At 41.2% G+C, this 16093-nt stretch overlaps 1 protein-coding gene across 9 annotated transcripts; it reads left to right on the top strand.

Annotated features, from left to right (window-relative positions):
* Positions 1–85: 85 nt before the first annotated feature.
* Positions 86–14779, top strand: LOC131228138 (ABC transporter F family member 4-like). 9 transcript variants are annotated; one of them, XR_009162729.1, is made up of 6 exons: positions 86–2435; positions 9317–9362; positions 9476–9543; positions 10431–10479; positions 14348–14410; positions 14551–14779. XR_009162729.1 is itself a non-coding variant. In XM_058223970.1 (2 exons), exon 1 carries the CDS (start codon positions 257–259, stop codon positions 2417–2419), a length of 2163 nt encoding a protein of 720 aa, XP_058079953.1. In that variant the 5' UTR covers positions 86–256; the 3' UTR covers positions 2420–2435; positions 9476–9728. The 9 variants fall into 9 exon arrangements, 1 of the variants encoding a protein (XP_058079953.1); XR_009162727.1 differs by lacking the exon at positions 14348–14410; XR_009162730.1 differs by lacking the exons at positions 9317–9362; positions 14348–14410.
* The last annotated feature ends 1314 nt before the right edge of the window (positions 14780–16093 follow it).

Here is a 16093-nt window from a genome sequence, read left to right as displayed (position 1 = left end):
CCGACCGCCAGCCACGGGGCTGGTGGCCGACTGGCAGGGGAGTAGCCAATCCGTTTCCTATATGGAAATAGAGAGAGACAGAGACGGAGAGACAGATCCAGAGATCAAATCCTCACCGCAGCAAATCCGTCCGATCGAGAGAGAGAGAGAGAGAGAGAGGGTTTTTGATCTGCGATCGTAGATCTTCGAGCAGGAAGGAAACCCTAACCCTAGATCTGCGACGAGGAAACCCTAACCCTAACCCTAGCATATCGAGATGGGGAAGAAGAAGACGGAGGAGAGTATAGGAGCGTCGAAACCCAAGGAAGGAGGAGGAGCTGCTCCGAAGAAGAAGATATCTGTATCGGCCATGCTTGCTAGCATGGACCAAAAGCCCGAAAAACCCAAGAAGCGCGACAAACCCAAGTCGTCGTCTTCCTCTGCCAAGGCTAATTCCTACACCGATGGCATCGATCTCCCTCCCTCCGATGAGGATGATGACATCGAACCTGTCGATCAAGACTCCGACAGCGGCCCGCCGCAGCCATCCCGTCGGTCCGCGAGGCCAGCTGCTTCTGTTGAGCTCACTGTAACGGACAAGGAGATGAAGAAGCGGGAGAAGAAAGATCAGCTTGCTGCCTATGCTGCTGAGGTCACACGAAGGGAGGCTCTCCGTGACGACAGGGATGCCTTTACGGTCGTGATTGGAAGCCGGGCCTCGGTTCTTGATGGCGATGGAGGCGCGGCTGCGGATGCCAATGTCAAGGACATCACTGTTGAGAATTTCTCTGTGTCTGCCCGTGGTAAGGAGCTGCTTAAGAATGCGTCGGTTAAGATCTCTCATGGGAAGCGGTATGGCCTTGTTGGCCCCAATGGCAAGGGGAAATCAACCCTCTTGAAGTTACTTGCTTGGAGGAAGATCCCTGTTCCCAAGAACATTGATGTGCTGTTGGTCGAGCAGGAGGTGGTAGGCGATGACAGGACTGCGCTGGAAGCCGTTGTGTCCGCTAACGAAGAGCTCATCAAGCTTCGCCGGGAGGTGGCTGCGTTGCAGGACTCGTCCGCCGCTGCCAGTGAGGATGATGATGGCGATGATGTGGGGGAGAAGCTCTCAGAGCTGTACGAGCAGTTGCAGCTGATGGATTCTGATAAGGCAGACGCTCAGGCATCCAAGATCCTTGCCGGTCTGGGTTTCACGAGGAAGATGCAGGAGCGTGCCACCCGGTCCTTCAGTGGCGGCTGGAGGATGAGGATCTCCTTGGCCCGGGCCCTGTTTGTCCAGCCCACCCTACTACTGCTGGATGAACCCACGAACCATCTTGATCTCAGGGCTGTCCTTTGGTTAGAAGAGTACCTTTGCCGTTGGAAGAAGACTCTGGTTGTGGTATCCCACGACCGTGACTTCCTCAACACTGTCTGCAATGAGATTATCCACCTCCACGATGAGAAACTCCATTTCTACCGGGGCAATTTCGACGATTTTGAGAGTGGCTATGAGCAGAAGCGCAAGGAGATGAATAAGAAGTTTGAGATCTATGACAAGCAAGTCAAGGCTGCAAAGAGGACAGGTAACCGGGTTCAGCAAGAGAAGGTCAAGGACCGGGCCAAATTCGCTGCTGCGAAAGAAGCTTCGAAAAACAAGGCCAAGGGCAAGGTGGATGATGATGAGCCGGCGCCAGAGGCTCCTAAGAGATGGAGGGATTACAGCGTGGAGTTCCACTTCCCTGAGCCCACTGAGCTCACGCCGCCGCTATTGCAGCTAATAGAAGTCAGTTTCAGTTATCCCAACAGGGAGGATTTCAGGCTATCAAATGTTGATGTGGGCATCGATATGGGGACGAGAGTCGCAATCGTGGGGCCCAACGGAGCGGGTAAATCGACTCTTCTCAATCTGCTCGCTGGTGATTTGGTTCCCACCGAGGGTGAGGTTCGGAGGAGTCAAAAGCTTAGGATTGGCAGATACTCCCAGCATTTTGTTGACCTCTTGACAATGGAAGAGACACCAGTTCAGTATCTCCTCCGGCTCCATCCGGAACAGGAAGGGCTCAGCAAACAGGAGGCTGTCCGTGCAAAGCTTGGGAAATTCGGCCTCCCCAGCCATAACCACCTAACACCTATTGCCAAGCTGTCAGGGGGTCAGAAGTCGCGCGTTGTTTTCACTTCAATTTCCATGTCTAAGCCCCATATCTTGCTATTGGATGAGCCTACAAACCATTTAGACATGCAGAGCATTGATGCATTAGCTGAAGCCCTGGAAGAGTTCACAGGAGGGGTTGTCTTGGTTAGTCATGACTCGAGGCTAATATCTCGTGTATGTGAGGATGAAGAGAAGAGTGAAATATGGGTTGTAGAAAATGGGACGGCAAGAACATTCCCTGGGACGTTTGAGGAGTACAAGGAGGAGCTGCTGAGAGAGATCAGGGCTGAGGTTGATGAATGATGCAGCCTCCAGTGAGGTACTTATTGTTTCATTATATAATAAGCTGTTTTGTATTTCTAAACAATTTTCTTTTTCTTTTTCTAATTAGGCATTTTTCTGAGTGTCACTCGATGTTTGTTAGTTACCGGGCTATATAAGTTATACGCTTGCATGCGTATCGACCTTCACTATTTTGAATTTGGTGGCTTCTTCCACATTGTGGAAGCATACTATTGTAACAGAGAGATTTTGTTTTTCCATATGGGTTTATGTATTAAGAGGAAGACTCATAATTATGCAAGCAGGTTCAGTTATTTTTATATCATCTATTGTGCTTCAGTAGAATTGGATTAGATATTCTAGTATTCCCTACCACTCAGCTTGAATTTCAAGTCTATTAAGCACAACTTTAAGTTTTACCATTCAATCTTTTCGGCATGTCTTCCATCCATGCCTGGTTAGGTGTAATATTTTTCTTTTCTACATTTAAGCAACAGGAATTTTATTAAATTTCTATCCATTAAAGAAAAAAGGATTCTTTGATTCCATCTTTCAAAAAAAAAAACATTCTATCCATTAAGGAATGGATAAGAATAGCTAAAAGCAAGGAAGCCCTGGCTACACTACTTTAGGCCAAGTCATCTGCCACGGAATTAGCCCCTCTGGAACTAGAATAAAAGAAAACAAAATAGGAAACATCACCCTCTAATTTCATTTACATGAAAGCAATGCTTCCAAGGAGCCCAAGGTGATCCGTTAGCCCAGGGAATGACATGCTTGGTGTCTCCATTGATAATGAGATGAGATGATCTAAAGACCCCAAAGTGTCTTTAGAATTCCACAAGCCCATTTGATTGCTTCTATTCTATCCTATTAGTCTCCAAAACCACAGGGCCTTGAGAAGGCAAATTTGGTATTTCCTTGGTCATCTCTGATAACACTCCTATCTTAAATGCCCTCCAAAGAGAGCAGCTGTACAATCTTATCTGGGTTCCTGCTCCCTTGTAACCACGTACTTAGAGCCTGCCTTTTTGCCTTAGATATTTTGGAATATTTTGGAATGGCAGCAGGATGTGGGATTTTCTCATGATCATTCAAAATGTCTTTGAGAGGTTCGCTTCACATTTGAATTTTGCTAGTGATGCCAACCCAGCTGTCTCAATGCCTTTTCTGTACCCTCTCTCTGTATGGCATGTGCCACCTTGGCCGCAGACCCTCCCTGATGATGCAATACAAAAGTTGCTACTTGTCTATGCAGCCTGGGGTCCACAGGCCCTAATGACTCATCTTCCTTCTTTAAGTCCTTTCCTGCAAACCACCCATTGGTTTCAGCGATATGAGAATTATAATTGATTTCATTTTCCCACACTATAGGGTTTCTAATCTGGCTAAAATGGGTAACCCTGAAAGGCTCTTCTACAGCATCATCGTTCTGGATAAGAACCTCAAAATGATTTTGCCAAGACTTTCAAGGAGATAAAGTAGGAATGTGCCAAGAATTTTCTTTGGACAGGATCTTGATGTGGCTAGCATTGATATCCTCTCCATCCAGAGAATGTGGATCAATTTTGACTACTTCGTTGGGATAAGATCCCAATTTAAGAAAGGTTTCCCTGGAACTGCAGAAACTGGAAACCATAGCTTCCCACCTCACAACGCCCTTCCATGTAACCAAAGCTTTTAAAGGATCTTCCACTGGTCCCAGTCAAAAACAGTGACATCTGTCTCAATCCTCTCAACAACAAAATAGCTAGATAAACCCCAAGAGGAATAAGAATAAGCCCATTGCTTGATATAGTCAACGGTCAAAGCTTCAAGTTCAATAGTGCCAACCAACACTATAGCAACTACTGCAGAATAACTCTTCATTCTCAACATGGACAACTGCTGCAGAATCACACTTTATTTTCAATGTTGTGGTTTGGTGGCAGATGTCTTCCTTTTATTTGAAAAGTACTCCTAGAATGTTCTTTTCCCCCAACAATACACTTTTGAAAGAGCACTATGGATTTGAAGTCATCTCCAAACATGGTTGGTTAACTTAATGATTTCTTGCCACTGTTCTTCTTGGGTGAGGCTTTTGTGACTTGTGATGGCATTAACAAGCTTTTTGATGTTGGCTGGAGAACCTTGGGTCCATATTTGACAAAATGGACTACAATTCTTACCATAAACCATTAAGATGATCGATGATTGTTTTCCTTGACATCGAAGGCACAGATACATGGAGCTGCGACTTGAGTTCGGGTCAACCTGAACCTGCTTGGCACAACCCAAGTTTGGGTCAGGTTGTCAAGGTTCTCGGTTGGGTTCAGGTTGGAAGACGCCAACCCTGATTTGAATTTGAGTTGGGTTTGGGTTGAGCATATTTCGGTCGGGTTTGGTTGCATTGGGAATAAGGAACATGTATTTGGGTTGGTTTGGGCTGTACGTTGGGTCCTTTTGAGGTTGGGCTGCGCTTGGTTTGACCCTCAACCCAAACCAACCCAACCCAACCTGCCCGAGTTGCACCACTATGCATACATAACCCTGATTTTCAGCGAGTTATGGCATTTTGGGAGAAACGCATGGATTGCCTTTGCATATTTTTCAATAAATCAGTTGAATTCCATGTTCATCCATCCCTCGAGGAACCTATGGATGAACAGTGAGAAGTGACTCCTGCTTTCTACTGCCTTTGGATTCCTCCTGTAGTTGTGCACTATAGACATCCTTCAGGATCTCTATTGCAATCGTTCGTCTGTGTCAAATATAGTTATTAAACATTTTGTTGTTGATGTATACAAGAATATTGGAGGAACTTTCTCTAATACCATGAAAGTTGAAATTTAATAATATAAATGTAAATGCAGAATATGGTAGAATTTGCAGTCTATGGAAAGATGTCAAGGAAGAAATGTCACTGGGAGTCCTAGGTGTGTTCTTGTCTAGACGGAACTAGGAACAAGACAATGAGAATCTATGGCTTCCCCACATTGCACACTCGTGGACCTTTGGTGCAGTGATGATATCTAGATTTATACTGAGCTTCTTGAGCACTTGAACCACCATCTTGTCCAAGTTATGTTCCTCTGGGCTACTAACCCCACCCTTTTGGCATGGTACTTTTCTTTTATGGCTAGGGAAGATGTGGACGCAACATCTTTCCTGCAAAGACACCGCTACAAGTTTTGAAGGGCACGCGAAACTGATGGTGTAGTCCGAAGTGGGTTTAAAGCATTGTGTGCCATAAAGGGTGTTACGTAATGGTAATGGTGGCAACTGTTACACGTTAGGGGGTGGTACCAGGCGTAACAGACTAACAGCTGTTATGGAAAACATGACCCGTAGCCGCCATTAACGGCCCATTATGCCCTGTGTAAAGGCTGTAACAACCCCGTAATGGTCTATTACGGGACATGGATTTTTGGATTTTTTTTTATTTTTTTATTTTTTTCAGCGTTATAGGGCAGATGTAGGTTTGAGTTTCTTTTTTCAATAAAAAAGAGACCGTAACGGCTGTTATGGGGCCTGTAACAGCCGTTATGACCCATATCGTAAAGGTAACGGTGGTGGCCGTAACGGTCACCGTTACCATTATGGAATACCTTGGTTTAAAACCTGCGTGTTTGGAAGCCCAATCAATTAGTTTCTTCTCTATTCTGGTTCCCATTTTTGTTACACAAATGACACAATTATGGATTTATTTGGAAGGTCAAATGACATTGGAATTACACACGAAAACGGTGTCTTTTGAGAGCTTGTTGAATTTACTTTGCGATGAGCCAAATATCATGCGAGTCTGACACCATTCAAGTGAGATAATATGGTTTGTGTATTATATAATGGCATGAATCTAAGAAATGTGGTGATGATATCACCTTGCCAGTTAGTCTTACATGTATTCAAAAGCCCAAATTGGACTAGTCATTGCTTTGAGATAGGTTCCATAATGGATTTTGTTTTGAAGTAGTTTTCAGATTTGTCTCTGTGTAACTTGATTAGCAGGTTACTTAAGATGTGGTTCTTTAATTTGAATGTGTGTTGTTTTTGAAGCGATAATCAATTTATTAGAGAAGGCCGAAGCCAAAGAATACGAAGAAAGGAAAAGAAGAAAAACACAACTAAAAACCTATTACAACTCTGACTAACTATCCAGAAACTGATCTAAAACTAGAATATTTGCTGCTTGCGTCCATTGCTTAACATTCCTTTTCTCCTGGTTGAAAATTTCCGAGAGATGGCCCCTTTGATTTCTGAAACACCTATTGTTCCTTTCCAACCAGATGCACCATTACCCTGCTAGTAAGCACAAGTGCCAGACCTGCTCTCCAACTTTCTCTTTGCCTCGTCCATGCCAAGCTAAGAACTGATTAATTGAGCTTGGAACAGCCCATGGAACTCTGAATAAATTGAAAAAAACCCAAATCTTTGAAGCAAAAGGACACTGAATAAAGAGATGGTCAGCTGATTCCCCATCTTGAAAACATAGTAAACACACAATTGGAATCCTTCCGCAATGACGGGGCCATGAAAACTCAACTGTCTCTGAAATCCTTCGTTGCATTTCTTCCCTCACCAATCTCACCTCTAAATTGAAATCTCCCACTTCAATTTTAACAAAACTCAGGAGATGGTCGGATCCTTTTTTTTCCCCCCCTAATCAGCATCTTAGCAAACCAGATATTTTCTCTGCCTTCAGAGTAAGGATCTATCCTCACCACTGATCCAATGCAAGCCCCAATCCCAGAAAATTATACCATTGATCCATAACTCTAGAGGGAGATTCCAAATCTGAAACCAAACTTCCTTGTCTCCAAACAGAGACCAGTCTAACCATTGCTGAATTCCCATAAACAGTTCATCCTGGTGGTGATTGACTGCAATAAAGAATTGTTCTGTATCTATCTGTAGAGTAGGAGAAATCCAGGCTTCGTAATCATTCAGAAGTTTAATCACTAAATCCTCTTCATCAACACTACGATTCTGGTTCAACACTTTCCGATTTCTTCCTCTGACATCCCCGGCTTAATAAATAAAACAAAACAATTGTGGAGAGTGTGCAAAGATGATGTAGGATGATGGAAACTATCCTAGGATGTAAGATGAGAGATCAATTACACATTAATTTCAGCAATCAACATATAAAATCAAACATATCCACATAATAGATTTAGAAATTCAGATTTATAACACAAAAGTCCTAGGTTATCACATACGTGGTGCGCAAAAATATAAAATAATTCAAGAGTGGCTCACTTGAAAGTAGGGACTTCCAATCTAGCATGGGTAGTGCACTAAACACGTGGATAGACGATAATGCAATCAAAATTCTGATTTGGGAAAGTTTCACAAAAAAATTCAATTTTTCATTAGGGTTTTGGATTCATGGATGGGGATTTATGAAAGGGGTTTCTAAGGATTTAAAGGATCTAGGGATTAGGGAGGTTTGGAGGGAAATCAAAGAGGGAAAACACCAAACGGGGGCCCACACGTGACTGCTTGTATGGACACGCATGTGCGTGCATGCGTGTGCATGTGCGGGTCCACACGTGGATAGGTAAGGGGAAAGAGAGATAAGGTGGATTGGTTTGGGTTGGGTTTTGATGGGTTGAGAAGGTTGTAAGGGAATGAAAAAAGAGGACGAAAGAAAAGAAAAAGAATACCTTGTTGGAGAAGAGAAAGAGGAAGAATGCACATGGAAAATCCACCACCAATCAAGCCTCTACCATTCCACAATTCAATTGGAAGGCAAGGTTTCTCAAAACTGTAGAAAACAATGAGAAAAATTCCTTCACACAAGAGAGCTTCTCTCTCTCAAAATTTTTAAATATCAACAGGGAATTGTTAAATATCAACTGCCACAGTGATAATTGTTTTGTAGCATGCACACACATTAATAACAGGGAATGTCTAGCAAGCAAAAAAAGAAAGGAGAGGAACATAACCCTTGTTGTAAAGAAGAGGAACATAACCCTTGCTGTTGCTGAATGCCATGATATTAAGAACCATTGGCATTCTGTGGAACCAGGGGACTTACTGTAGAGGATTTCTAAACGTATATAGGTGGAGTTTTACTGACTTCGTTGTCATGCCAAACTACCCCTTAATAGGGTTGCAACTTGAGTTGGGCTGACTCAGATTAGGGTCAACCAGAATTCGTTCCCAAAAAACACAGTTGTTGGCCCAAACTGCGCTGACCCAATTTTCATCCTGTCCTCACCAAGCTCGAGCCCAAATTGGTTTCATATAAACCAATCTGAACCCAACCTGAATCTCTTTTTTATTTTTTGGTGTAATGGTACTTGCTTCAGACAATTTATGTCAAGTTGCATGTAATGGGTGACTGAAACTCTGGTTGATTGGGGATGAGTTTACTTGGGTTGAATGTGCATCTTTGGGTTGGCTGGGGTAATGAGTCTGCCTGACCCAAATTTAAATCCCTGGTTAAAAGACCTGGTGATTCAGATAGACTTGTTCGGCTCTTAGTCAAGTCGGGAGTCACCCTAGTTGGGGCTGAATCGGCCCGGTTCGTCCAAGTCAGGGTATCAAAATCAGTTTATGCACTAATGAATATGAATCGACTGGGACAAGTCTGTGTGAGTCTTAAAACCATGATTCACCATGCCTAACCTAACCTGACACAACACAAGTCGCATCACTAACCTTTAATATGACTAGAAGGCTTGCACGGAGTTATCTATTTTATATCAGGGGTTCCAGGAGGTTATGTGTTGTGGTACCGCCCTCTTTATCGTGCCATGAGGTACTATTGTTATATGTTTCTATGTTTTTTAGGAACCTGCCTTCCACTGTATGTAAATAATTTCGTCCTTGCATGCTAGTTTTGCCTTTTCCTATTTTTGCCCTTAATATGTGTGTGCATGAGTGTATTTATTTAATGAGGACTGAGGTTGTTAATCATAAGAAACATTTCAGGACTGACAGTGCTTTGAAGTTTGGATGGTTTTTCCTTTTCTACCTGGTATTTTTTTTCTTCATATTTTATCTTAGATAGGCTTTCTACCTTGGAATGTCTTGTTATCTGCCCAAAGACAATGACATATGCCCGACTTCTGCTGCTTTATTTTCCTACAGCTTCACATTGGTTTCTGCATCTTTGCTTCTGTGGCCCCTCCTATTATTTTCAAAGGGAAATCTCTGACGTAACTTCAGTTCTTGCATCCAATGGTACCTTCATACCCATTGGTTTATAGTCCTCTTTTTTGGTCTTTCTTTTTTTCACTGCAATTTATTGGACTTTTATATGCATTGTAAGTTCCATGTCTGAAGGTTTATTCACATCATCAAGGAATAATAAAAGAGTTGAGAATACCTTTGGAGGAAAGTACACTTTGATGCCATTGAATGACTCAAAGCACTTCTATTGAAAATGGTTCCCATTAACCATAGTTTAGAAACCCAAAAACTCGATTCGATATTCATCCAGGTTGGGTCGACTTGAAGACACGATCCAACTTGATTCGATAGCTATTAAATATAAATTAAAACTTCTAGGAATTGGAAGGAATATTTAGAATAAATTAGATATGGTATGGGTATTAAAAAATTTGACTTGAGCACCAAAGCCATGCATACCTTGCGGGTGAGGTCTACGTGCGAGAGGAGTAGAGTGTCTCAGTTACAATTCCCTATGTCGTTCCTTTCAGATTTTATTAAAACCTGAATTGGCAGGGCGAGTGACTCGGCTCAACTCACCGTGCTTAGTCAGGACTGAGTCACTGTGAGAATCAAGTTCCCTAAAGACTTGGCTTGAAATCTTGCCCAGTCAAGTTGACTTGGCTGAGTTTCAAGTTGAGTTATGGAGTTTTAGAACTAGGCCGTTAACCTAAGAATGAGAGTTTGTGTTAGTCTATTTATTACATTGTTGAGACAAAGGATAATGAAGGGGATGAGTACCAGATATCGGCATATCGCACAGCGTATAGGGTTTAAAAAAAGTATTTTACATTTTTACTAACTCTCATGGAGGCGTTGCCATTTTCTGTTAGTCTACTGAGGTTTCTCCTTGGTTGTTCTTTTGATGGAACAGAGGTATCTTGCCAGCAATAGATGTTCTCGGCGACCACGCCTTGGTTGGGGTAAGTTTGATGCTTTTATTACAGCACTGGGCTACTGCACTATTCCTTCATTTCCTCAAAATATTGCTGGATCATTTCTTTATCAGTAATTGGAGTTTTTCTTTGAGAAACTAGGAGCATCACACATACAAAATGTGATCCCAAGTCATGCAAGTCTCCTTAGAGACTCTTTGGTTGACTGCATTAGCCACCGCCTCTTTGAACACGGGTTGCTGATAAACCCAATTATGAAGGTTAATAAAAATTGTAAGACGATGGACAGTGCAGCCTTTCAGTAATCTTCTTTCTAACGGTTTCAAGACTTCAGAATTGGACTCTGTGAGGTACTATGAAAGGTGCACCCATAACCTGGGTGATACCTTGATTGAGTTTTCAGAGGCTTATCTGATTGTTTTAGTCATTTTTGGGTCCATCCTCAATCCTCATCCAGCCAATGTGAGTCCCATGAGGTAGCTACTTTGCTACTCTCCATGGGTTTTTGTACCATCCATTTCACCCTCTCAAACACAGCCAAGCAATCAAATTGCAGTGATTGAGACACAATGGCTAACCAAAGTTCAGAAACCCATGGACTGACTTGGTCTGTAGCTGAGTCATGTCAGGCTCCTAGCACTGAATCCCTATTCTCTGATGCTTCTCAATCAACTGGCTTGAGTCTATCTTGGGTGAAGGGAGGAACTTGTTTCTGACTCAGGCATTCTCAACTTCGAATGCAGAGATATTTTACATGCTGCTAAGGGATTCAAGCATTCAACAGTTATCAGAACCTCATATTTCCTCCCCTGCCAACAGATTTCCTCTTTTGCCTACAGATCTTTTACTTCATCGGGTTCGCATTCTTCTGCCTTGAATCACTACTTAGTGTCTGGGTTATTCAATACAAGCTAAACCCGTAAATGAAGTAAAACCTTGTTGTTCATTATCTATACATATATATAATGTGTAGAGATGATTTTAATTATAATTTATCAAATTATTATTATTATAGTCACCTGACATTCAGAGGTCTAATGAGCAAGAGATAATACTGGGACTATAATGGTTTTTGTTTAAAAACTCTAATTAATTGATGACTTGTGCATGAGGCCTGCCCCTTTTTGCTTCAATAGTATGTGCTAGACATGTCTTCTCCACAAGTTAATTCAGCTATTGGGGAAAAATATCAATATTTTTTTTTCTTCTAAAGAATGTCTATAGCTATTTATAGATTTGTAATTCTTTTTATCAATCTTTAAGCATTTTTCTACGTCTTGACCTTTTATGAATTGATATTTAAAATGGGAGCTCATCCAGTGCCTCTGGATCTTGTTTACCATACACATGGTGCATGTTAATGAGATTTGGACATACATTGAACAAGTCCGGTAGTGAATGGATCAGAATTTATTTTTTATTTTTTATTTATTTTTAAAGGGATACTGATCAGAGACAGTCGTAACCATGTAATGAATTGGGCAAAATAAAATATGGCTAAAATTCAATGAGAAAAAGATTATCTGATTGGATGGTTCGGAGTAGTCCGGTAAAGGAAGTTGTTTGTTACTGGCCAATCAATACTGAAAATCCCAAGAGTTGGCAGTCCAGATCGCATTGATCTATTCTACCATAACAGAAAATGATTGGAGGGGGGAGGATAGAACTCCTATGCCTCGGGCAATTGGGTCAGCTCCCTTCAGAATATTATATTTTCCATTACCATTGTATAACCATACAGATATCTCAACATTTCAGGATTTTATTATTTACCAGATTTTTCAACATTTCAATTATCAATTATCTTAATTATCTCAACATGATTTCACTAATTATCCTAATGTTATACAGATATCTCAACATTTCAGGATTGTAAAACTCAGAGGATTTACCAGATTCTTCTCAAATCTCCACTAGGGTTGGACTTCCACCCTCTCCCTATACTTTTATAATAAATATTCAAAATAATTACAACTATGCCACTCACTTAAGTGAAATGGCCCATCATCTAAAATAAGGAAACTAAAACACTTATTATTAATCTTAACGATCAAATAAATCCTAAAAGTAACCAAAAAAAAAAAAAAAACATAAGGGAAGCAAGATCAGAATGCAAGGGCCCCAAATCTAAAAGATCCGGTGGCCCGATGGCCTGATCGACAAGATCCAATGGTCGGATTGAAACAAAATAAAAATCGTATGACTAAAATAGTCTCTTAAGCAGCCCATCATCCCAAAATGGGGTCTTCCTGATGCACATGCAATGCACATGGGGTCCTCAAAATGGCTTCGGGGGCCCCATCTGGAACTTATATCCTATCCACAAAGAAAGTTGTGCTGATGTTGGTGGTCGTCTCCGTTTTTGGTATACCCGAGTAGGTCCTCTAATGTCCCCATCAAAGGATTCTTCCAGAACTTTCGAATGAATTTTGACCACTAGACCATGATTTGTAAATTCTTTTGTACCGTCTCGCTCAATGATGGTCCATGACCTTTTTCCTTCACTATTGTAGTGAAACATCAATACTAGAGACATTGTTGTCATGTGCGACCGCATATGCGCATATCCATATGCATATCGCATATGCGATGTAGCACATATGCGATCGCATATGCGACATATGCGATTGCATATTGGCCAACGGTTGGCACATTATTTTATTTATTTATTTTTTTTTGTAAATTTTTTTTTTTGTCTATAAGAAGGCTTCCAAACCTCCCCCATTTGCAATATTCTCACTCCAAAACTCTTTTACTCTATTCTTCTCTTACATTTCTTAATTCCAAGTGGTCTTAATCGCTCTCTCTCTCTCTCTCTCTCTCCCCCCTACATTCCCTCTCTTGGAAGTTGAAAGATCAAGATTCAAGCATTTGTCATTTAATTCATTGTTTAATTGATTTTATTTCTCTCAAATATATTTTAAATATGTAAAATTAGTTATTTATTAACTTAGGAAAGTTACCCTTAATTTCTTCTTCTTTTTTACAATTTTTTTTTGAAATTTTCCATATTTTTTGATTGATTTATTTATTTTTTTAAATTTTCAAAAAAAAAAAAAAACAAAAAACAAAAAATACGCGGTCACATATGCGATTGTGCGATCGCATATGTGCATAGGCATATGTATCGCACATGATTGCATATGCGATTCGACAACATTGACTAGAGAGGTGATGAAAGAGATGAGATTTTGATTCTCTTCATCGAAATCATACATGGATGACGGCTGGTTCTTGTGCCGGCTGTGTCCCTGATTCTTCTGAGCCTGGTGCCTGACTATTGGATTGGTGCCGTTGTTTTCCTTAGCCTGTGAAGGGGGTAGAAACTATCGCTACCATCTTGCACTCAATTGAAAGGACATTGAGATTCCGCCTCCTGTTCTCAGCCTCCCCTCGGCCCTTTGTGTCAGCAGACTTTGAATGTTTTGCTGGAGTGATTTGGGCTTTCCCCAAATCCTCAGATTTATTTGGGAATGTGGATTATGTACACTGGTATATGAAATTACCAAAGGGTGCATAAATACCTCCGACATGTCATTACCAACATGTTTTCCTCGCCTGTGACAATCTATATTTGTTTTTCAAGCAGCATCTTTAGTTCTTTTAACAATGTTTTGTACTATCCTCAGTAGAAGAAACTACAAAGTCCATTGATCTTGTGGTCTCAATTCCAAATTACCTGTAATGGGAAAACTTGGATGATCCTAACTAAAAGATATAAAAGAACACAATACTTCAGATGATGTTTGGGAAAAAAAAAATAAAATTCAAGATTCAAGAAGCAGAGGGGTTTGCTAATTCCACACGCAGGTACGCATGCAAATATGAAACATGGGTCTGAGATATGACCTTTCAAGATTCAAGAACCAGAGGGGTTTGCTAATTCCGCATGCAGGTACACATGCAAATATGAAACATGGGTCTGAGATATGACCTTTTGATGAGGTTGGACATTCAGGTGGGCCACAACGAACAAAGTAAATTGATGGCCTTTTTTTTTTTCCTCCTTTCCTGACCAGATCAAAATCTAGCTGTTTGCATTTCTGTGTAAGCCAAGTGCGTCGGAGTTGGAACTTGAGAAGTGGATTATTCATGCAGGTAATATGTTGGAGTTGGAACTTCCCAAATGAGAAATGGATTATGCATGCAGGTAATGTAAAATGCTGGCAGGGTCAGCTCGTGGGTCACGACTGGAAGGAAAAAGGTTTGATCGAAAACCATATACAACTCTGTTGTTTCTTCCTTAAATGTAGTTGACATGAAGATTTTCTAAATAAAACTTTCAAAATATTTCAATGAATAGTGTCAAGAGTTCAGATTGTGTCCATTGCCATTTTCCATATAATAGCATTTGGGGTTTGAGGAATGTTCATCTACAAATGCCTGTTTTAGCTATCATCCTCACATGGTTGTGATGGTTTTAAAATTTCCTGTCTCGGACCCACTTGGTTCTGAGTCAAGCACGACTCGGTCCAAATCACTACCTATTTTTGAATTCTGACTCAGTTCAAATCAAGTCCGAGTTGACTCAGATGAGTCGCAGGGAGCTTGAACTCTTAAAACATTGTTGTTATTTGTAATAAATGGTGTTGACATTCTGATTTTCTATATTTTGGAGTCTGATTGAAATTTGGCAGTGGCTGCATTTAATCAAATGTTTATCCCCATGACCGGGTTTGGAATGCTCGGAAGATCGATTTTAGTGGGGCTTGTCAAGGTAGTGGGCCCTAACATGGATTGCCCGGGAAAAAACAACGGTGGTATTTTCTGTAATTTCAGTGCTGAATGTTAATTTGAAGGTTCCAAATAGGATGGATACTATCATCTGATTGATGTTGTAGTCGAATAAAATTTCCATCTATGATGATGTCCACAAATGCGTGGGCGCATATGGCAATTCAACTAGATTTCACTTGATGTCTAGCTGAGTTGGGTTCACTCGAAGATGGATAGATTAGAGTCTTTACTTGATTAATTACATCAAATAATTAAAATAAATGCCTTCACATCTGACTTGGCGAGTCATTTCAACTTGGGCCGTGTCATACTCTCAAACAAATTTTGAATTCTCGCAGATGCTCGACTTGAGTAAAGCAACCTATTTTTAGGGCGTGGATTGGATACTAGCCCCACCAGAATCTAGCTAGATACGAACAGTTCTGTCAGGGGGTCTATGGGGCCCACCATGATGTATGTGTTTTATCCACACCTTACATTTTGAAATATCATTTTAGGGCATGAACCAAAAAAAGAGGCAGATCTAAGGCTCAAGTGGACCACACCACAGGAAGCAGTGGGGATTGAACACCTACTGTTTGAAAATGTCTCGGGAGCCACTGAAGTTTTGGATAACCTAATATTTATGTTTTTACTTAATACAGGTCTGTGTGACCTTATGAACAGGTTGGATCCCAGATAAACATCACGGTGGGCCATAGGAAGGTTTCAACGGTGGACATCATTGTCGCAATGGCTTCCCGTGGTTTGGTCCACCTGAGCTTTAGATCTGCCTCATTTTTAGGTTCATGCTGTTAAATGATCTATCAAACTAGATGGACGGTGTGGATAAACCTTGATGTATGTATTATGTACCATGCCGTTGATCTGTTTTTCCAGGTCATTTTAGGGCATTATTCCAAAA

The sequence above is a fragment of the Magnolia sinica genome, chromosome 15, assembly GCF_029962835.1.
Source record: "Magnolia sinica isolate HGM2019 chromosome 15, MsV1, whole genome shotgun sequence".
Lineage (NCBI taxonomy): Eukaryota > Viridiplantae > Streptophyta > Magnoliopsida > Magnoliales > Magnoliaceae > Magnolia > Magnolia sinica.
Note: the sequence above shows the minus strand (reverse complement) of the source record. Positions and strands in the feature narration are given on the sequence as shown.

Bases quoted from the DNA above. Each gene is read 5' to 3' on its own strand.
- LOC131228138 (XM_058223970.1), top strand. From the start codon at position 257: ATGGGGAAGAAGAAGACGGAGGAGAGTATAGGAGCGTCGAAACCCAAG.